Genomic DNA, 22,085 nt, shown 5'->3' with positions numbered 1-22,085 from the left:
CATGAACAATGTTTTGAAGTTCATCGTGGTTCCGCTAGCGCAAGTTCAGCAGAGCGGATTACAATTTCATGCTATACGAATTTCTTCGTCTCCGATTAATGGAATACGGTAGTACATATACATTATTTGACTCCACAATGGACGAATACTCGCCAGTGATCACATCAGGAAAAGTGTATCGGTATAATATTTGGATTCAATTGTACGCAAAATGATTTAAGAAATGTGAGATGCTAGTTTGCGGTAAACCGGTAGTGGCTGTTAATGATTGTGCTGCTAAGAGTTGACGAGTGAGAAGTAATATAATAGGACAGTGATAGTGGCATAGTAACTGGGTCTACGACTTGATGGATAAAATGGTGAAATGTGACGATTCTTGGAAGTATACGTACAACTTGAAGTTCCCCTTGCATGTTTTTAATCCGCGATTTGGACTTAGAGGCTGAATTCGATGTTTGGCCTCGGGTGCGAATAATTTGAGGATGATCATGAGGGATATGATATCACAAACGATGATTGAATTCATAAATCCATGAGCTTGTAGCAGTTGAAGGAGATGATAAGGGTCGCGAACATAGAGACTTGGAGGTGTTTCCCTGCGGGAACTCGAGCATTTAGGGCTTACCTAGAGCAAAGATTATGAATATGGCTTGTGTCCAAACGTAGGCTAGCAGACCTAGTGAACAGAGAAATGATATTTTTAGACAGTCTCCAGGTACCACACAATCGGGTACTCACCAGATGCTCGTGGATGCAGCAATAGCTGGTACCGGAAGTACTTGGGGGACTTTAGGTTGAGGTCATAAGAACCCGTACAATGATCCTTGCCAAGTTTCCGATCTGCGCTCCACTACCACCCACAAATCGACAATACACCTCAGGGCTTTTAGACTTTCAACATCTCGGCTTCCACCACCATTTCTGGTCATGTCTTTCCAGAGTGTCCAGAACTCTTGTATTGCGCAAAGAGCTGCCTTGTACGAGTAGCGTCAAGGCACTGACTCAGAGCCTATTGGAGAGAGAGTTCGTGGTGCATGAGCTCGTGAAAGATTTGGTGAAATAGACTCCTACATTCATGGAGGTGCTGATGCAGAAAAATGAACGTGACTACGTACGTACACGTTCCCAAACCGCAGTTTGACCATCTTAACGAACCACTATACTTTCAGAAGCTTCCTGTGCTAGTGCCAGTTCAAGCCTTGACTTCTCACTTCACCAAACCCTCAACACTGCCCTCAATCACTTCGTCATGACCGACTATCTTGCGACGTCACGGTGCCCCTACTGCCTTCAAACAAAACCTAGGATGACATCCGCTACATCATCACCTGGAGATGCAATGGAGGATGTCGTCGACGCCGAGATCAAACGCACAGAAAGCCTCATATCACGTCTATTCCGCGAAAGAACGAGACTTTATAGGAAAAGGAATGAAATACGATCTCCCATATATTCACTACCCCCCGAAATCCTCACTATGATCTTTAAATTTGCATGTCCGCCTCTCGACTTCTTGCAGACGTATGGTTTGGATTCGCGCCCTCTTATCAACCCCATCTATCCCCGTATCCTCAACACATTAAATGCAGTCTCTGCTCGTTGGCGTAACATTGTTTTGTCAACGCCGTCTCTCTGGACATCATTTGTCGCGGAATTTATCGCGTGGGATGACAGCAACATAAACATCATGCAAACGATTTTTTCCCATTCGGGAAATCTCCCTGTTGCTGCTAGCCTCGACTTGACGCCAATACCAGCTTTGTACGAGCTTCGCATGGCTGTCCTTGCACCAGTTCTGCAAGAATACGCCTCTCGGATTCACATGCTTTACGTGTATAATGCTCCATCAACCTGGTTAAAAGATAATATTCCTAGTTTTGTTAACCTCGAGCTCTTGTGTCTTGAGGGTGACTTACACGAAGATGATGTGACCTCAGTTGACAGTACCTGCACTCGTCTTATCCTGAAAGGTTTATCATGCCGCTTTTCCCTGTCTTGCTCCAAGATCGAGGTTTTGCATCTCGACAGTATGCCAGTTGATGTTTGCCTGGAGTTGCTACAGAAATGTACTCACTTGATAGAGTACAGGCTCAGAGATCCTTGCGCTGACACGTTCGATGCTGAAGTACCACTTCCTAGTTCGCCTTTCATCTTACCCCGCTTAAAGCTATTTGAATGGACAGTGCAATACGAGAGCCCAGTGCACCATGCAATGCTGCAATATATCCGAATGCCTGCTCTGCGGACCCTTGTCTGGGCTGAAGAAGACATCAATGGCGTTAGACCATCCAGCTTTCTTTCCACATTCTTCCAGCACCTCCCTTCGACATTGTCTGCAATCGGAATACAGCACAGCTTTGTCCACGCAGATTATTCGATATTCTCCTACTTTTCGAAATTCTCTAATATCGAAAGCCTCGAATTTGAGAGATGCGGCGGTATCTTCATGGCTCATGTTCTAAACAACCTGGGATCCGAAACGTACTCGGTTGGAAATCAAAAAATGCCAGTCCTGCCGAAACTCAAATCAATCCATGTTGATCGTTCGTCTGGTGATTTCGACCAGGCAGAATTATTAAAAACCTTCCGACGCCGCGGCTCACTGCTGTCAGACTCTCTGGGAAGCCCATTCCGAGTAGAGTTCGCAGAGTATTCGGTAAATTGGACGCCTGAATTTAAAGAGGAACTGATAAGGATGGTTGAGAAAGGGTATCAAGTGGATCTATGGGAGGATTCGAAACCAGTAGACTGGTTACCTAGGTGAATAAAGTGGCAACATTTTGAGCACTCATATTGCAATACTCACGCTTATCTTGACATAGAACTGTAAAGTCACCACGAAGATGAGGCGTGTCTCGGTGCGAGGAAAGAGGAAAGAGGAGTGAGCCTGAGCCTTTTCCCACAGGCAATAGAATTCTATGGTAGACTCCTGCTCATGTTGACGAGGTATCAGAGTAAACGAAGTGAACTCGTATGGTACTTAAACCGCGACGCTGATACTACTTACAAGTGGCACGTAGAGGCGCCGTCATCCTAGTTGTCCGTTCATTTTACCGCATGTCTACAGTCATCCTTGTGGCAAATTGATATTAATTCCTTGCATTTCATCTCTGCGAAGCAGAACAATCTTTTGAAGCCTGTCGTAGTTCGTCTCTCGGGCCACGACAAATCAACCGTGAGTGCAAGTTCAGCCCAGCGAATAACAACATGTTCATGCTGTACGAATTTCTTGGTCTCCGATTATAGGACTGCAATTTGGCTAATGGTATTTGGCGGTACATACACATTAATCAACTTGGCATGGATGAGTACTCCCCAATGATCACTACACGGTATACCGCACTTGCGACAGGCGAGGAATTAGCCCACAGAACCTACCTTTTGCGGTAGCTTCGCTATTCTACGTGGAGAGGAGAATAAGCGAGGCTGTAAAGACTCGAAATCTTGATAATTTATTCACCTGGGCAACCATTCCACTGGTTTCGAGTCCTCCCATAGTTCCACTTGATACCCACTCTCGACCATCTTTATCAGCTCCTCTTTAAACTCAGGCGTCCAATCCACCTTATATTCCGCAAACTCAATTCGAAATGGGCTTCCCAAGGATGAATGAATTGACGATTCTGACGGCTGTGAGTAGCTGCGTCGGAAGGTTTGTAGTACTTTTGCCTGGTCGTGATCACTAGTCAAACTGTTGATATAGATTGATTTGAGATTTGGCAACATGGGCATTTCTTGATCCCCGACCAAGCATATCTCCCATGCCAGGTTATTAAAAACTTGATTCACGAAATCACTGTCGCACCCCTTCAAGTCCAGGCTTTTGACATTAGAAAACTTCGAGAAGTAAGAAGTCACCGAGTGCTCGCAATGGCCGTTTTGTATTTGCATCGCCGACAACGTCGAAGAGAAATGCTTGAAAAAGGTGGAAAGACAGCCTGATGATCTAACGTCAATGTCTTCTTCAAACAAAACAAGAGTCTGCAGAGCAGGCAAGCAAGTGTATTGTAGCATTGCACGGTCCACTGGGTGCTGGTCGTCCACCGGCCATTCGAACACCTTCAAGCGGGGTAAGATAAAAGGGGAGCTAGGAAGCCGTATTCCATCAATACTAGAATTGAAGGGGGGATCTCTGAGTCTGAACTCTATCAAATGAGTGCATTTCTCGAGCATCTCTAGACAGATATGGATGGGAATGTAGACAAGATGCAAAACCTCGATTGTTGACCAAGAAAGGGAAATGCGACACGGGAAATCTTTCAGGACGAGGCGAGTGCATGAGCTGTCAATCAAGGCCCGCTCGTCTTGCCTTTCGTCGCCCTGAAGGCATAAGAGCTCAAGGTTAACGAAGCTAGGGATGTGGTCTTTCAACCAGGTGGGCGAAGCATTACGCACGTGAAGCATGCGAATCCGAGAAGCGTATTCTGCCAGAACTGGTGCAATGACGGCTGTATGAGATATATGTGGCACTGATTGGACCGGAAAATCGAGGCTAGCAGCAACAAGGAGATCTTCAGAACGGGAAAGCACAGTTTGCATAGTGTTTATGTTGCGATCGTCTGCGACAAATGATGTCCAGAGAGATGGCATTGACAGAACAATGTTGTGCCAATGAGTTGAAACTGCACTCAATACATTGATGATGTCGGGATAAGTGGCCTTGCCAGGGGTAAGCGAATTCAATCCATACATCTGCGGAAAGTCGAGAGATGGACATGCAAATTTGAAGATATGAGCGAGAATTTCGGGGGGTAATGAATATATAGGAGATCGTATTTCATTCCTTTTCCTATACAGTCTCGTTCTTTCGCGGAATAGACGTGATATGAGACTTTCGATGTGTTCGATCTTGCGTTCGATCTCTGGATCAGGGACATCCTCCCATACATCTCCGGATGACAGGGCAGCAGACGTTGTACCGGGTTTTGTTTGAAGGCAGGTGGGGCACCGCGACGCCATAAGACTGTCTGCCATGATTGAGGGTTAGCAGGAGAACGCAGAGGCTGAGGATTGAAACTAGTATTAGTGGTTGTCTGAGTAAGGGAGTTTGTTGAAAGTCCAGTGGCTCACAAGACGAGAGAGAAACTTGATCGATTGATCCGCTTAACAGCATGCCACAATTTCCTTTCTCTACTTATGTTATTACTTCCCCGATGAATACCTGGCTTGCCGTATTTGTGAGTGCCAAATGTCAAATGAGATGCATCTAGTCTAGAGAATAACATGTATCGATTGCAAGCGCTAATTTCCCGAATCGCTGCATCATAACGATATTGACAATTATCTCACTCGTTGCTTGTCCTGTCAAGAGGGAGACAGAAATGCTGACAGGTTATCCGAGAGTGCTCTGCCGTAGATTTATGAGCACTGCCACATAGTACTCTTCACTCCCCTGTGGTTTGGGGGCAGCTCGTCGGCCATGTAAACCTCTGACAAACGATGTATGGTAGGTTCAGGTAGCTCTATTTTAGTTTTCGTGAGCGGAGAAGGGATGACTACCGCAAGAACCAGTACTATATATCATCCTCCGGTCCATCCTCTATCATCTTTGCGTAATCTTCATAGCTCGCAAACGTCGGCAGGGAGCGCAGCCTCTTCCGTCTACTATTACTTTTCTCCTCTGGACCACGTTTACGTTTTTGAGTAGTTTCTGCATTGATGCCTCCCCATTCCTCTTCTTCCGTTCCATCATCCGAACCATCATAGGCGATTAGACCATCTGGCATTTCGTCTAGAGGAACGAGATCTTCGTTGTCGGAGTCTTCGACTAAGGAAAGGCCGTCTTCATCATCATCTTCCTCGGCTTGAGCATCCCCGACTTCTGACCTTTCCTCATCTTCGTTGTCACTTTCCTCCTGTAGAAGATTTTCGTCTTCGTCGTTGGCCATGGCGGCGGAAAAGTCGGATGGAAGATCATCATCGTCTTCGTCGATATCACTATCACTACCAGAAAGCAGGTCTTCATCTTCGCCGGCTTTGGGCATGGTCGCCTTCATTGCCTGTGGATGAACGGCGTTAGTATAAGATAAAGGTAGGAGGACCGTTGACGCGACGAACCTTCCAAATCTCCTCTTCCTCAATCTCACTATCATCTCCATCCTCCCCAATTTCAACTTGCTCGCCCTCTTTACCATCTTTCTCCTCCCCTTCCTGCTCACTCACTTCATCCTCATCTTCCTCCGCATCTTCAACATCACTCTCCTCATCCTCATCTCCCTTCTCCCGCTTCTTCTTATTCTTCCGCTCAATCTCTTCCTTTCGTTTAAAATAAGTATAAAAAAACATTTGATCAACAGGAATCTGCGTTTCCTTCTTCTTCCAAAAAGCAGGTTGATTCACTTGTACATCTGGCATTTCACCTTTCCGTAGCTTGACTCCTTCGACAGCACTTCCTGCGGGTTGCATCGCACTGGCACCTATCATTCCAAAATATAAGAAAATTCTTTCTCGTAGAATACTTGAGGGCTTTACCTTTTCCTTCCACACCAGAAGCCTTCTTTTTGGGGTTTTTGTACACAAAACGATCTAAGAAATGCGAAAGGGTATTTTGCGATAAATCAGCCGTAGCTGTTAGCGGCTGTGCTGTTAAGAGCTGGCGAGCGAGAAGCGATATCGTAGGATGATAATGGTGTAGTAACGGGATCTACGCGTTTCATTCATGAATTTAAATTGCAGCAATTCTTGGTAAAGTATACGTACGAGTTCCCAAATGGGTGAGTTACCGGCATGGGCATAGAGGGGATCTCGTTTCCTGGGATCGTATTTGTCTCCCTCTTTGTCACCTTTTTCAACGTCAAAGATCATGGATCGGAGACCAGGTATCGTGCTGAAGAGCTTGAGCCGAGATTAAATGGGGTAAGGTTTAAAAAAGAACAAAACCACTTACTTCGCCTAACAGGTATAATCCTCCAGCCATAAATTCAGTTGCACCACTACCTCCACTAGCGAGCACCTGCACAAAACGTTTAATCAAAGCTTTCTGGCGCTCAGTAGATTGACCCGGATCGGCTTTGATAGATTTGTACAACAGATTGAGATACATGGCTTGTTTGGATGATGTACCCAACCGGTGGTCGTGAAGTGATTCATAAAGAGTACGGAAATATCGATCAACGATGGGTTTGGCGGAAGTTGAAGCGGTTTTGGAAAGAGTAAGGGATATTTGTTGGATCAAGACGAGGGCTTGGATGGAAATGTTGAATGTGGATTTATGCGTGATAAGGAAGAGAGTGTTCAGATGTGAATTTATTCTAGATTTCATGTTAGGTCCAGTCAGTACGAAGATTGAAATACACACTTTGTATCGCCTGTCTCAACTTTGGCAAACGGTAGAGCACGGTTTACACCAGTAAGAAGTGCCGATATCAACTTCGAGTCGGAATCTTCCACTTCGACAAACCCCGCTGCTCCACTGATTTCTTTACTCTTCTTCTCTTTCCCTTTATTCTTTACGAGAACGCGACCCTTCATGTCCTTTTGCACCTCACCGTCCTTTTCAATCAGCTTCTCATCATCTTCTTCCGTTTTCTCTAATTCGGAGCCAAGGACATCTTTGAATAATTCAAAATAAATATCGATCAGTCGGATAGCCACTTCACGGTCAGAGGGGGTAGGTGTAAGGACAATTTGGTTAAACGTAATGGTGGCGTAGTATTGTGCGTGTGCGTTGCGCGTTTTTTTGACTTGGAATTTTGATTTGGTGGTGGGTTCGGGGGAGGAAAAGCGAACATGTTGGGTTTTCGGTGGTTGGGCTGCGGGTGCGGATGGCTTGAGGATGAGGGAGATGATTTCTCGGACGACGATGGATTTCATAGATGGGTGAGCTTGTAGTAGTTGAAGGAGATGGTACGAAACCCGCGAACATAATGACTTGGAGCTATCTCCCTATGGATATATAAGTATTCAAGATATTAGAATTTGCGAGAGTGAACGTACAAGTTTATTGACGAGGAGTCGGAGAAGATTCTGCTCCTGCTCAGGCTTGGCCTTGAGGAGAGTGAAGATCAAGGACACGGCTTGTGTGCGGACGTACGGTAGAGGATCTAGTGACAAGGTCTAAACAGATGAGATTCATGCAAACGATCGTAACTGAAATGGCACACTTCAAGTATTTGGAGAACTGAAAAAAAGTATTTTTTTAGCCAGTCTTCAAAGTACCAGACCATGAGGTATTCATCAGATACTTGTGGATGCGACAATGATTGGTCGCGAAAATATCTAGACGACTTTAGCTGTGATCATCAAAGTTTCAATGTCCGTACACACCTGAGTTTCCGATCTGGCGCACCACCGCCAACCCACCAATCGACAATGCACCTCAGAGATTTTAAACTTTCATCTCGGCCTCCACCACCCTTTCCGGCCATATTCTTCAGGGTGTCCAGGGCTTTTGTATTATGCAAAGGACTGCCTTGTACGAGTAGCGTCAAAGCGCTGAGCCTATCGGAGAGAGTGCCAGAATGGATGACTTTGCTGAAAAAGGTGGTCTCCGAGGATGAAGAGGATACGGTGAGATAGTTTTTCGAGTCTTTTTCTAGTAGAGATGCGCCCTTGTCTGTCAAGGCATTTATCTGAGCGGCCGCCGGGGTTGTTGAGGATCCTGGCAGGGCTGGCAGGGCTTCGTGCCAGAGAGCGGACGGTGAAACGACGAGTGCATTATCTTTTGTGTTGCTTTTCTGTGCAGCTTTTTTGTCGCGAGCAAAATTGTTTTTTGCCGTTTTTTTGTCGGGAGGCATCTGTGGAAGATACAAAAGGGCGGATCACGTGTTACATTTGTTTTTATTTCTGCTACCGCCATGTCGAGCAAGACAGACCCGGCCGCTGCAGAGCCTCTGTACGGCTTCATGCCCCGCCATGTCAAGGGCAAACAAGTCAGAAAAGCCCTCGTATGTCCATCTTTCGCCCCTTGTGCGACGCCTCAATCTCTGACCCGCCACGCCAGGATCATAATCTCAACCCCTTTACGAAAAAACCACATACTACCCAGTACAAAACCATTCTCGAGACGCGCAAAAAACTCCCTGTATATGGACAAATGGAAGAGTTTCTGGAAATAGTATGTCCGACGGTGATTTTCGATATGAGGAGGGCGGTTGAGTTCTGCTCATTATAGTAATCACCCTCCCTCCTCTTCGCGAAGCCCCCATAGATAATCCACAATAACGCTGATATCTTCCACTCCAGTTCAATAAAAATCAAATCATGGTCATGGTTGGTGAGACGGGATCTGGCAAAACAACCCAGTATGCACACATCGAATTTCATAAATCGTCCTTGTGCCGCTCACTCTGTCTACAGGATACCTCAATTTGTTGCCTTTTCTGACCTACCGCATACAAGGGGCAAGATGGTAGCCTGCACGCAGCCTCGACGTGTCGCAGCCATGTCCGTAGCCAAGCGCGTGGCCGACGAGATGGATGGTGAGTCAAGTCACACTACAAAGATAACTCATAACTCGGTTCCGAACTGACTATCTCTGCAGTCGAGCTGGGTCGTCAAGTCGGTTATTCGATTCGTTTCGAGGATATGACAGAACCGGGCACTACTTTCCTCAAGTATATGACCGACGGTATGCTTCTCCGTGAAGCCATGAACGACAACACTCTTGCACGATACTCTACCATTATTCTTGACGAGGCTCATGAGCGCACTCTCGCCACCGACATCCTCATGGGCCTTCTCAAGGACCTCGCTAAACGCCGAACCGACCTTAAAATCATCGTCATGTCTGCAACTCTCGATGCAGTCAAATTTCAAAAGTACTTTAGTATCCGATCCGACTCTGAAGCTCCTCTGTTCAAGGTTCCTGGACGTACCCACCCTGTCGAAGTCTTCTATACACAAGAACCTGAAAAAGACTATGTCGAAGCTGCTATTCGGACGGTGTTAATGATTCATCGCGCCGAGGAGCCAGGAGACATTCTCTTGTTCCTGACTGGAGAAGAGGAGATTGAAGACGCATGTCGCAAAATTAAAATAGAAGCGGATGATCTCACCAATCAGGATCCTGACTCTGTTGGTCCCCTTGTGTGTATACCGCTCTACTCCTCCCTTCCCCCACAACAGCAGCAGCGTATATTCGATCCTGCGCCTCGACCTTCCAAAGCTGATGGACCGGCCGGCCGTAAAGTCGTCGTGTCAACCAACATTGCCGAGACATCCCTTACCATTGACGGGATCGTGTATGTTGTTGACCCCGGATTTTCGAAACAAAAGGTGTATAACCCGCGTATCCGTGTTGAGAGCTTGTTGGTTAGTCCAATCTCGAAGGCTTCGGCTCAGCAACGCGCTGGTCGTGCTGGTCGAACGAGGCCCGGAAAATGCTTCCGTTTATATACCGAGAACGACTTTATCAAGGAGCTGGAGGAACAGACGTATCCAGAGATTTTGCGCAGTAATCTGGCAAACACAGTACTTGAACTTGTTAACCTGGGTATTAAGGTTTGTCTATGACTGTCATCTTGGTATTGCGGCACTAAAAGTCAACTGCAGGACCTTGTTCATTTTGACTACGTGGACGCCCCTGCTCCAGAGACATTAATGCGTGCTCTTGAGCTCCTCAACTTTTTGGCTGCTATGGACGATGAGGGGAACTTGACGGCGCTCGGAAAGCTCATGGCTGACTTCCCCCTGGACCCTCAGGTTCGTCGTTCCTGCCGAATACTTTTTGACTCTCCACTCATCCCCGATCTAGCTCTCAAAACTTTTGATTGCTAGCCCAGATTTCAATTGCAGCAATGAAATATTGACCATCACCGCTATGCTGTCGGTTCCCAATGTCTGGCTACGACCGAACAATCAGCGACGGGAAGCTGACGCCGCGAAGGAAACGTTCACTGTCCCAGAAAGCGATCACCTCACGCTCCTCAACGTCTTTAATCAATACATGCTGAGTGAGTATTGTCACCGAATATGAAATCCACTTGCATTTCTGACGTTGTCTAAAAGATAAGCATGATAGGAACTGGGCTTGGAGCAACTATGTTTCTGCACGCGCTCTTGCACAAGCGGAGAATGTGCGTCAGCAACTTCAGCGGATTATGGAACGACTCGACATTGATCTCGTGACAACGAATGACGAGGTCAAGTTATTCACGAACGTCCGAAAGGCGCTTGTGTGCGGATTCTTCATGCAGGTTGCCCATAAGGAAGGAGAAAAAGGAAGCTATTTCACGGTTAAAGATAATCAGGTATGTCTCTGCGGCCGATGCCCTGCGACACGGGAGCTCAATTACTGTTCTTTAGCTTGTTGGACTCCACCCGTCGTGTGGCTTGAAGACACAACCTGAGTGGGTGATCTTCAACGAGTTTGTGTTGACGACACGTCCGTATATCCGCACTGTGACCGAAGTTAGGCCCGAATGGTAGATTTTTCTCTTCCCTCTTGGTATATCGTGTTTGACGCTGAACCAATCTCAGGCTGTTTGAAAATGCACGGCTATACTTTGATCTTGAGTCGTTCCCTGATGGTGAAACGAAACGGGCGCTTAAGCGGGTACACGCAAAGAAATATGGGTTGGTGGAGAGCAGGAACGGGAGCCGGAAGGGGACGCCTGTGGGTGAGCCGGCACCGAAGCGGAGAAAGACGCAGGCTATCACCCAACCCAATAGTAAGAAGTAATATAGATTTATTTGATTGTGGTAGATGACTAGTACTTTGTAATGATGATGACGGTTCGCACGCTGGCTTAATGAGTTCTACCATGGACTCCAACTCCTCCGCCTCTACCTCTCCTATGGTCCTCACCCCAGATTCCACCGGCAGCTCTCCAGACCCCAGGAAACCAAGGCGCCAGGCTGCCGCGTTTTACCCCCACACCAGCTCGGCCAACAAGCTCGTGAAACCCTTTAGTCGAAGTGCTGCAAAACGAGAGAGTGTCATGGCTCTCGGCAGCATAGAACACCTCCAACACTATTTTACCAAGGCTGGCATTGCGTCAAAGAAAAAGTGCGAATAATTCATTTTCTCGAGTGTATGTAATGAATGATGTTTCTTCTTAGCCCGTTGGAAAAGGCGCAATATGGCCTGGTGCCGGCTATCGGAGGCAAGGCACACGTTCCCTCTGCCCCTTCGCTGGGATCGATATCCGAATTTCCCCTTCCCCCTTCCCCCTCTTCTTCTCGCCAAACCCTCGAACCACATGTCAAGTCCTACGAGATCGATCCCGACTGTCTTCTTCCCGGCGTTTGCGAAGATCTCAGTTCAGTCGCCCGAGTCTGGCATATAGATCATCTCCAACCTGCACCATCTTCTCAACCGATAGATGTCCTGGATGTACTCAAAGCGACGACGAGAGCAATTCGATCAGTTCGAAATTACCTTTTATCGTTACCGGACGAATCGGCAGGAACTATTCGTGCCAATTTTCGTGCTGCGGGTTTGGGTCCTCCTGGAAAGTCGAATGGCACGATATCGAGTCAGAGGGACCGTTCGGATCCATTGGCAAGGATCAGGAGATCTGCTCTTGAAGTTCTCTCGATTTTAAGGGCTGTGGAGGAGAAGTGTCGTATTCCACTTAGTGATGAAGCTTATGATGCTCAGAGTGATGGTGGTGGTTCAAGAGCTGGTTCACGTTCGAGAGTGACGAGTCCGAATATGCCAGAGAAGGATCTACCTCCTGATGAGGGACGAGGAACTGCCTCTCCAGGGTCACCGCAGCCCGTCGATCCGGATGCTTCGTTTTCGTATTCTCTCGTCCAAGTCAATGGTCGATATCAACAGATTCCTGTATGGGAAGAGGAGGAGGATGTTTTTCAGTTCCCGGATGAAGAAGAAAAGGAGAAGAGAGAAGGATGGGATGAGAGACTAGTACTTGCTGGAGGATGGTTATACAGACAAGATATCAAGCTCTCCGACTTGGAAAGCGAACGCAGTACAGTTTCTGCCTACCTTGATATCGTCGATGAAGTTCTTTTCGAAGCTCCGCCTGGCTCAGAACGAGGTTGGGAACGTCAGCGCAAGAAGTATCAAGCTCGTCCCGCCAGTCTACCTCCCAAATCGAGAAGAGTCAGTGCCGGCGATGGAGAAGGGAAGATGTTTCTTGCAGTTGATACTGGTGGTCAGCGGCGGGTATCGACAGGAATGGTTGATATGCTCCAGTCGATGACTTTGACAGAAGAGCCGGAAGAAATGACCCATTTCCCACAGAGCGAAGAACCTGAGGAGATTATTGAAGACGAGTTGCTTCCCGAGTGGGCTCGTAGGTTCACCTTTGTTGACGACGACCTAGGTCAGTGTTTTCTGTTTCACCACGAGGAGAGTTTGCGCTCAGCCGAGTATTCAATTAGGACGTACACATGCTGTACTGAGTATTTTCCTCCCTAAAAACCTTTTAAACAACCTTCCGCCTCCCGACCCCTCTCTTGCCTTCCTTGATAACCTATCCTCTGGCCAGCTCCTTTGTGTGGCATACAATGCTATCGTTCGGAAATCGAAGAAACCTTGGGGTTATATCAGTAAGGATAGTATTCACGACATTATCGCTCTTGAAAAGGCAGGCAAGGAAGAGGTTCTACCGGGTTCGAGGAAAGGATGGACTTTTCGACGAACGGATAATCTCCGACTCTGGGTCGGGTAAGCTTTTTTCACTTACTCGCTCGATCATGGTCCACAAACTCTTTCTCAAATAAATCTTTAGTGCGCTTAAACTTCGATACTCTCTCCCGATACAAGTGCCATCTCAGATCTTCAAACCTAACACTGGATTCGGTTTACCAGCTCCTCCTTCCCTTCCAGAAATTTCGCGTCAATCACCCACAAGTACCGAGGATCCATCGAACATATTTTTTGACGCCAAAGTGGTTGCAAGGAAAGGAGAAGGTTGGGAAGGTATGCTTAAGAGCGTATTGGTTCTTTGGATACAGAAAGTCGTCGATGAACGGAGATTATATCAATGAGACGGTCATACCACATACCCCGCTCATGCACGCACAATTTTTTTTCATTATTTTTTTCCTTCTCTAATAATGGTCGATCGACATGCATCTGTATCGAAAAGTTAATTTTTTTTTTTTGCCAGTACAGTTGACTATGCTGTAGATATTATTTGAAAACATTTAGTTTCTTCATGGATGGATGGATGGATGTTCGTACAATGTTGTAATAATTGAAGTGCTCTAATAAATGTTATATATCAATAGCACTTCGAGAATTTGCCTGTTCGGAGTTTAGCCTTAAGAGAGTAAAAACAACGTTTCCCGAAAAACAATTTCGTTAGTACCAGAACCAATTTCTTTGAAAAAAAAAATAGGAGTTCAACTCCAGTCCGAGTCCCAAAGGACTTAAGGGCAACACTCTTAGATGGGTATTAAGGATATGACAGAAATTCATACAACAATCCTAATTTCAAGAGCTTGCAGAAATCACGCCCCGTTCTGATGGGCCCGGCAACATCCCTCTTCTATTCAGGACACCCAGGGGCATAGGACGTTGCCGATTTATATTTTCGCCTGCTTATCCACACTTGTGCATACAGGCGGAGCTTTTTCTCCCATGGGTGACGGTGGTGGCCCAATCTCTCAACTGTTAGAAAGCCAGGCCTATTTAACCACAATATTCTCGTTCCTACTTATAAACAATATATATTCGCTACAACATGTATACACCACACCGGAGTGTTCGTTTGATATTAAAGGGTTAATGAGTGTCAGGGATGTAATTAGATGATAGCACAACTACTAGTATACAGAGATCCGCAGGACTCGAATAACATGAAGACGTGAACTGAAAAAGCGGAGGAGTCAACACTTGTTTCGCTTCATTCATTTCTGCCAATATGAAACTGTCTCCATATACGTGCTGGCGTTAAGTAGTTTCGTGTTGCGAAACACTCGACAAGCCATTGAAGAGGTGAGGAATACCAGGGTGGGAGGGAAGAACGATTTGTAGACTTGAGGGAAGGTCGGTGCAGACATAATAACAGATGTCATCCCTACCACCCCCACTGTAATCCTTTAAAACAATCAAAACTTGTGAGCGATCGTTTACTGAATATGACACTCGGCCGGTTAGAAAACAAACTCACAAATAATATTGCATTCCTCCCGTCAAAAGTGATCGCGATAGCCGTGGAAGTGCCTTGCCGGACAACCAATGATACCAGCGTAAATCTCGAGTTTCTTGCAGTTCTTTCTGCGCCAACCAAATCTTGTATGTAATCACCACAACTACCCCGGTATCATATATGAAAAAACAAAAAAAGCTGATGGAAGCCCAGGGCCGGACTCCACAGTCTCTGAATTTGATAGTTCCCGGAATATACGTTGGGGACCCTCCGAGTATAGCGCTGATATCAGACAAAAGATCCAAAAACCATAGGATGGAGAAAGTCCGTCGGACCCATTTGTTATCGTGCCATACAGCGAGCACTCTTTGGAGGAAAAGGAAGGATGATGCCGTCTTCGAGAGCGCATAGAACAATGCTGCCATAATGTATACTACGTTCAGAGGAATGATCATGTCCACAGCGGCTTTAAAGGATGGTCAAAGCACGTTGAACAATTCTGACTGTCGACATACCACTATACATAGCAGCAAACCATATATGGGCGAGAGCAAAAAACCTATTGAAGGAGTACGTGAATTGGACGATGCTTAGAAGATTGTGCTTTAGACTTACCTTGAGGCTATGAAACAGAAAATGACAAAATTAAAACGGCTCTCCCTCACTATACTTATATCGGTAGGAAGGTATGCGAACACATCCCACAGAGCTGCCTTCTCGACTAGAAATGAGATTGAGTCAATGGGGGTCGCTGGGAGTACGCACCCCGCCGACAGCAAAAGTCAAGTCACGCAGGATTTCGTACCCAACGCCCTCATCCGGAGGGAGACGGTTGAGGTAGGTGTCGGGATTTAGGAAGTGAATGGATTCAGCGGACGAATCAAACATGATACTAGGCAGATAAGGCAGAGTAGAAAGAGTCGTCTCAAGAGTTTTGAGACTACATATATATATTGACAGCTGGATTTTCCAATCAGTCGTTCCAATAATAAGCACTAAAGTTCACACCAGATGTTGACTATAATCTTCACAGGACAGTAGAAATTCGTCCCCGTCCTGCCAAGCTGATAAACCTCATTATAATCTCGATGGTGGGTGGATATTGCGTACTAATGATGTGAGGTAGGCGTAGAAGATTGTAGTGAGAGGTGGGGAGTAGGAGATCGGAGGGATCCCAGGCGGTAAGCTCGGATCAGTCGGGTCACCCAGACGAGTGCCCTGTTTCGAGTTTAACTGTACAATCTTCTCCGCATTACCTTAACGAACTGAGTAAGGTTTGGGTGGGTAGCAAAGTTGCAGCGTGAGGCGCAGTAGAATAGCGTAGAGGTATGATAGGTTGAGTCTATCGGAGTAGGGCGAGAGGTAGCCAAACACTCGTGCACACATGGGCACTCGCCCGAGAAAACACACCAACCGTAGAATGACAGTGGAAAAGTCGCTCATATTGTCTTCCAGTCTCATGTAGTGAATGGTCCTATGCTCATGTTTTTCCGTCGTATCTCCGTCGCGATAGCATCAGAATCAACTTGAAACCCACGAGAACCGATCACACGCGCACCCAAAAATTTATGAAGGACTCCCGATTTACTCTTTATCAAATGTCCGTTTGTTGAAACGTCATTACGCGATGTGTGTCAGGCCCAGGAGTTGAAGTAGTTTCTCAACATCCCAGAAATATGTAAAACACGAATCTGCCGGAGACACTCTATCGAGTTTCAGGATTTATAACAGAGGCTGTGTTCGAACGGAGCTGCGAGGACATAGCGATCATCGTTTTAAAGGTGGAAAATGTTGAGAAATGATCATGGGCCTTGGAAGTCAAACCACTTGCGTTGGCTTTGCCGCGGCGGAACGGTGAGTTTGGCTGGGGAGAGGATCGAAGGTCGTTGCGGATATGCTATAAATAAAAGAACAAAAGGAAATAGCTATAGTTATGTTCTCGGAAGAAGCAGAATCAGAAGGGCAATCAAAATTCATACGGGTGTTAGTGAGGTGAGATTGTATAATTGATCATGCCAAGCCTGTTAAGGTACGAAAGCGTATTAGCGAAAGCATTTTTTGCAGTAAGTTAAGTTCCTACGCGTCGCGGGCTACAGTTCAGTTAGAACAGGGAGTGGGGCACTAGAATTTCCATCGTATTTCCATCCTGCATACATGAAGGTGAGGAACCGAACTCGAATAAGCTTTTCTTCTATGCTCTGCGACGCTGATGGAGATCTTGCGAACTGGGAATCCTGATATCCGAACGACATCACCGTCAAGAGACGAGAAAAACTGGTTCAGACCTCGCACGGCGAACATTTGGGACCAACTTGACAGCTAAATGTCTGCCGTGTCGTGAGAGTATGCAACATAAGTTCAAGAGAACGGTAGAACAAAGTAAAGCGCCATCGGTATAAATCAAGATCTGAAAATCACTTCCAAGATCTTCATTGTCGAGTTCGTCCTGTTGAATTCCTTTGGTACTTCACTTTCTCTCCTTCCGCTGCTGCTAGCTCTTTTCTATGTGCATCGAGTGAGTATCGCATAGCCTGGGGAAATGCACCCGTTAAAAAAAATAAATTCGTTGGGAAAAGATAGACACGTACTTTGAGGTTTTGATTATGCAGATCCAAACAAAAAGCAATTCTTCAGCCAAAAAATTCAGGCCCATAAGCTCTTTCGTGCCCTACACATTCTATCCATCCCTTTTCATGAACGATTTCCTTCACCCATGCCATCGCGAATAGATTTCCTACAATACGTTCAATTGCGCCATGAGTAGAATCCAGTAAGACGGGGAAGGGCGTCGCGCCCTCCTTGATTGAACAGCTAACAACAACAACATATTCCACGGTATGGGCTGAAGCAAGGAAGCTGTTGTACGATGCAGCGCAGCACAACGAAGTTAAGGATCGCAGTCAATGGACCCAGATAGGCGGCAAGGGCCAGGGAACGATTTAGAAATGAACATTCCCGAGTGAGACGAGTCAGGGAGGTTTGAGAAAGAAACATGTGATCACCGGGTGAAAATTGAAGCAGGAAGTGGGCTACGCAGCTGGGCAAGGCGTCGTTAAATTGTCAAGTCGGCATTCATGTATGGGCGTTGGATTGTCATCAACAGGATTTCGCGATCACGATATTCCGATCAAACCGCGAACTCTGATGATCAACCTCACGGCCGTGGCGTTGATGAGAAAGAGGACTGGTTAAGGACGCACAAGCAAACGAGGACACAGGCACCTCGCCAAGTATGTGGGTACAAGTAGGGGGAAAGCAGGGTCAGGCTGGTTTCAGTGGTTGGTCGCGAGTTCTCGGTGATGACGCGGGTGAATCTGAGGGTGACGCAACGACATAGTGAGATAGGGGGCTCTGGCACCTGGAAAACCAGAAGTGCAACGGTGCAATGGGGAAGTGTGTAATAATGGATATACCAGTCATCCGTGCCCGCGTAAACAAGAAGACGTCGAGCAAGAGAAGAATTAGAATGCCCACAAATGCTGACATGATCATGTGATCAACTGCGATGTTCCGCTCATCACGGCCAGGCGTCTTCTGAGCTTCTCACTACAATCTTCCGGTCTTCTAGTCATTGTCACAGCGTTCAGTGCTCGGAATTTCTCTCATCGAGGTTTTAAATATCCTCAGACAACCTGAAATCTGCTTTAGTCTAAGTACGTCCGTATTCATCCAAAGCCAAACAACGCTCGGGACTGACTCGTTTTCAAACTTCTTGGCAAAGATAGTTTATTATCTATGCATGGAAATTATCTGCTAAGAGCGTTCCGGAGCTACTCTGTACTTTACTCCACTTGACGTCCAAATCTCGTGCACCGTTCGGACAAAATTGTGGCGCCTATGAGGATAGGGCTCATCGCTGGACGGATGCGAAGCCCTTTGGAACGAACGAACGCGTTCGCTGCTCAAATGTCCTGGCTATCAAGTGGTTTGAACTAACCATCTTCAAAGTAACCATCCAGGAGGAAGAGTCAACGGCCTTCAGACCGAGAAGATACACACGGTTGCTTGGAGCCTACCCGTTTTGAAGTATTCTCGATTTATCTTTTTCGCACACTCCAACTCCAAAATTTAGTGTTGTGATGCAAAGGATTTGCCTGTAAGAGAACCTTCTGAATCCACACGAACGTCCATCACTTTCGCTCCGTGTGCCGTTTTAGACAAAGAAATATGGGTGTGTGAGAGCACACAGTCAGCTATAAAACCCACCGTAATACTCGATTTGATGCATTGACTCATGTTATTCATCTCAAGTACAGACCTCCTCATTCTCGCTGGTATTGCCTTCGGCACATGGTTTGCTCACGGATACATAAAAGAACGCCGAGAAAATCCAAACAACCTTCCACTTCCGCCAGGCCCGAAAGGGTACCCCGTTATCGGTAGCTTATTCTCATATCCCAGGTATAAGGCTTGGTTAGAGTATGACAAGTGGTTCAAGATATATGGTGAATTTGTTTCATCCTCGATTTGAGCGCCGTCTGATAACTTGAGACTAGGTGACATTATCTATTTCAAGGTCTTTGGTCAGGGTTTTCTCATCCTTGGAAGCCTTGACCGAGTATACGACATCTTTGAACGACGGTCCTCTAACTATGCCGATCGCCCCCGTATGGTGATGTTGAATGAACTGTTCGTGAATTTATATCACCGGATGTACAACGTATGCTGATTAGAATTAATTTTAGGATGGATTGGGACTATGTTTTTGCATTTCAACGATACGGCGTCAGGTGGAGGCGACATCGTCGCCATTTTCATGACCATTTCCATCCCAATGTTGTTAGTAGGTACCAACCGATCCAAATTGATACCGCCCGCGCGTTTGTCCGCAAGTTAGTGGAATCTCCGGATAAATTCAAGCACCACATCCGATAGTACGTCCTGTCATTTCCGATTAAATATCGGTCATCTCATGGTATTCGAATAGTGCTTTTGCGGACAGCATCCTACAGACAGTATATGGCATGAGCGCAGAGGAAAACGAATCTTTTGTTGAACATGCTGAAGCTACACTCGAAGGAATGGCCGCGGCTGGCAATCCGGGCGCTTACCTGGTAGACATTTTCCCCATAATGAAAATAATTCCAGAATGGTTTCCTGGAGCTGAATGGAAGCGGCAAGCAAACGTATGGCGCCACATCAACTCGATAGTCGCCAACAGTCTCTGGAACATTGTAAAAGAACGAGTAGTGAGAGTTTTTCCATATCGTTGCCTATAATAATATTAATGCCGTCTTTAGGAAGCGGGAACAGCTAAACCCTGTATAGCTACGGCAATGATGGAGAACCTTCCTGATGATGGGAGTCCAGAAAGCAAAGAAGAAGAGGTTGTACGACGTGAGGCATGCGCCAATGGGTTTATTGGTAAGTCTTCATGTCGTTCGGTCAATTTCAATAGTGACGATTATCTACAGGGGGCGCTGACACGGTCAGATTAACGAATTGTACTTGCGAAATGTTTTTGACAACTGTACTAGACTGCTTCAACATTGACGTCTTTCTTCATGGCTATGGCACTCCATCCCGAAGTCCAAAAGAAAGCTCAAGCTGAACTAGATCAAGTCCTTGGTGGTCGCCTACCTGATTTTGCTGATAGACCAAACCTTCCGTACATCAACGCAGTGATAAAGGAGACCGGACGATGGCAACCTGTCGCGCCACTTGGTATACACATTCCTTCACCGACACAATATTAAACCAGCTAAACTTCATCATTAGCCGCTACCCATATGAACCCGAAGTCGGATGAATACAATGGATATTACATCCCAAAAGATACTTATATAATTGGAAATGCATGGTAAGCAATTCAGTTTACCTAACTCTCAAGCCATCTGTATCTCTGAATAACTTATAGGACAATTCTTCATGACCCCGAGCTATACAAGGATCCTTTCATCTACAATCCGGAACGTTTCCTCAAAAACGGCGAGCTTGATCCATCTGTTCGAGATCCGACCATCGCAACGTTTGGATTTGGTAGAAGGATTTGTCCCGGGCGCTTTTTCAGCGATGGCTCTGTATTCGCAACAATTGCGAGCGTTTTAGCGGTGTTTGATATCAAACCCAGCTTGGATGAGAATGGAAAAGAAATAGAAATCAAACCGGATATGTCAGACGGCTTACTCTCGTAAGTTAGGAGATGTTCTTCGCTTTTTGATAGTGGCTAATATCTGGCAGGTATCCCGAACCATTTGAATGTAGGATTATCCCTCGGTCAAAAGAGGCGGAACAACTGATTCGGAACTCTGTCTTTATGACTTGAAGTTGAAAAAAAGAGTTATTCTTTAACAATCAAGGAGTACGGGAGTGCCTTGCTTTTGTATGTATAATTAAGTTGTAAGATTAGAAGCGTGGTTGGCAGTATGGTCACTTAAGTGGTTATCTGTGGGCGCTGTGCTTCAGGAGAGTTGACCTTCGGTTGATTAATCTTTCATGATGTGTTTTCTGTTGCGCCTCTTGATAGACTTCCAATCCACTGCCCCGAGGGTAGGATCGGATGAAGGCGAAAGCTGAAGCGCTGAGGGATTAACGCAGATTGCCCAATCGAAATCGAGCGCATATTGTAATTCGTTGAATTGAAGCGTTCAAATATCAGATTTGACTGAAGATAATTAGTAATAGGAGATGACGATCTGCAATATCCCCCTCTCCCACCATCGTCTACGGCCTCCTGGGTCGAACACATTTCTCAAAGATTCTGTGATTTCTTCTCAGGTCTCGCTCTCCGCTTTGGCCTGCACATTACAAAGGAGCTTTTCAAGCCCGCCATATACGTCATCACTGTTCTCGAACGTCTGCGTTAGGTGATGACAATGTTGCAGCACTGTTCTGACGTCGATGGGAAAAAAATTAATGTTGAAAACAAGGTTACGAAGGTTGGATATCGTCATTGTGCCTAATTTTTCTCCAATGTCGTCCAATTCACTCGCTCCATAAATTTGAAGCACAAAAGTGTGAAGGTTGGTATTATGTTTGAAATCCCAGCCCCTGCTTAGACAGCAAAGTCAATCTAAGGTACTCCCAAGAAGCCTCGTGCAAATAATTTCTCACCTATTCCCTTCCTGTATGCGTTCCGATACC

At 46.2% G+C, this 22,085-nt stretch overlaps 7 protein-coding genes across 7 annotated transcripts; 4 read left to right on the top strand and 3 right to left on the bottom strand.

Annotated features, from left to right (window-relative positions):
* Positions 1-1,249: 1,249 nt before the first annotated feature.
* Positions 1,250-2,764, top strand: AGABI2DRAFT_123018 (hypothetical protein; the record flags this gene model as incomplete). The annotated part of the gene is made up of 1 exon (XM_006457090.1): positions 1,250-2,764. One exon carries the CDS (start codon positions 1,250-1,252, stop codon positions 2,762-2,764), a length of 1,515 nt encoding a protein of 504 aa, XP_006457153.1.
* Positions 2,765-3,456: 692 nt separating this feature from the next.
* Positions 3,457-4,974, bottom strand: AGABI2DRAFT_123017 (hypothetical protein; the record flags this gene model as incomplete). Its single annotated transcript, XM_006457089.1, has 1 exon — positions 3,457-4,974. The coding sequence occupies one exon, from the start codon at positions 4,972-4,974 to the stop codon at positions 3,457-3,459; it is 1,518 nt and encodes a 505-aa protein (XP_006457152.1).
* A 513-nt stretch (positions 4,975-5,487) lies between these two features.
* Positions 5,488-8,666, bottom strand: AGABI2DRAFT_229477 (hypothetical protein). Its single transcript, XM_006457088.1, has 9 exons — positions 8,266-8,666; positions 8,103-8,217; positions 7,936-8,055; positions 7,298-7,884; positions 6,887-7,250; positions 6,700-6,834; positions 6,472-6,643; positions 6,058-6,416; positions 5,488-5,999 (listed from the first exon to the last, which is right to left on the bottom strand). Exons 1-9 carry the CDS (start codon positions 8,364-8,366, stop codon positions 5,514-5,516), a joined length of 2,439 nt encoding a protein of 812 aa, XP_006457151.1. The 5' UTR covers positions 8,367-8,666; the 3' UTR covers positions 5,488-5,513.
* Positions 8,667-8,795: 129 nt separating this feature from the next.
* AGABI2DRAFT_79146 (hypothetical protein) lies at positions 8,796-11,620 on the top strand (the record flags this gene model as incomplete). The annotated part of the gene is made up of 10 exons (XM_006457087.1): positions 8,796-8,885; positions 8,942-9,055; positions 9,184-9,242; positions 9,298-9,419; positions 9,482-10,440; positions 10,492-10,641; positions 10,694-10,892; positions 10,948-11,189; positions 11,245-11,363; positions 11,419-11,620. 10 exons carry the CDS (start codon positions 8,796-8,798, stop codon positions 11,618-11,620), a joined length of 2,256 nt encoding a protein of 751 aa, XP_006457150.1.
* An 82-nt stretch (positions 11,621-11,702) lies between these two features.
* AGABI2DRAFT_229472 (hypothetical protein) lies at positions 11,703-13,933 on the top strand (the record flags this gene model as incomplete). Its single annotated transcript, XM_006457086.1, has 5 exons — positions 11,703-11,947; positions 12,001-12,572; positions 12,603-13,229; positions 13,288-13,573; positions 13,638-13,933. 5 exons carry the CDS (start codon positions 11,703-11,705, stop codon positions 13,894-13,896), a joined length of 1,989 nt encoding a protein of 662 aa, XP_006457149.1. The 3' UTR covers positions 13,897-13,933.
* An 827-nt stretch (positions 13,934-14,760) lies between these two features.
* On the bottom strand, positions 14,761-15,890 carry AGABI2DRAFT_146775 (hypothetical protein; the record flags this gene model as incomplete). The annotated part of the gene is made up of 5 exons (XM_006457085.1): positions 14,761-14,950; positions 15,024-15,468; positions 15,518-15,561; positions 15,618-15,715; positions 15,768-15,890. The coding sequence occupies 5 exons, from the start codon at positions 15,888-15,890 to the stop codon at positions 14,761-14,763; spliced, it is 900 nt and encodes a 299-aa protein (XP_006457148.1).
* Positions 15,891-19,236: 3,346 nt separating this feature from the next.
* AGABI2DRAFT_212451 (hypothetical protein) lies at positions 19,237-21,281 on the top strand (the record flags this gene model as incomplete). The annotated part of the gene is made up of 10 exons (XM_006457084.1): positions 19,237-19,447; positions 19,499-19,631; positions 19,688-19,876; positions 19,930-20,191; positions 20,243-20,366; positions 20,417-20,430; positions 20,480-20,666; positions 20,721-20,802; positions 20,860-21,132; positions 21,183-21,281. The coding sequence occupies 10 exons, from the start codon at positions 19,237-19,239 to the stop codon at positions 21,265-21,267; spliced, it is 1,560 nt and encodes a 519-aa protein (XP_006457147.1). The 3' UTR covers positions 21,268-21,281.
* Positions 21,282-22,085: the final 804 nt, after the last annotated feature.

The sequence above is a fragment of the Agaricus bisporus genome (assembly GCF_000300575.1).
Source record: "Agaricus bisporus var. bisporus H97 unplaced genomic scaffold AGABI2scaffold_15, whole genome shotgun sequence".
NCBI lineage: Eukaryota > Fungi > Basidiomycota > Agaricomycetes > Agaricales > Agaricaceae > Agaricus > Agaricus bisporus.
The sequence above is the reverse complement of the archived record's forward strand: the minus strand, read 5'-3'. Positions and strand labels throughout refer to the sequence as shown.

What these genes read in the sequence shown, in the direction of transcription:
- AGABI2DRAFT_229477 (XM_006457088.1), bottom strand. Translation starts at nt 8,366, where the DNA reads ATGGCCGGAAAGGGTGGTGGAGGCCGAGATGAAAGTTTAAAATCTCTG. An exon ending in CAGTTCTCCAAATACTTGAA is followed by an intron (nt 8,056 to 8,102) that starts GTGTGCCATTTC and finishes TCATCTGTTTAG; the next exon opens with ACCTTGTCACTAGATCCTCT. An exon ending in ACTCACCCATTTGGGAACTC is followed by an intron (nt 6,644 to 6,699) that starts GTACGTATACTT and finishes TGAAACGCGTAG; the next exon opens with ATCCCGTTACTACACCATTA.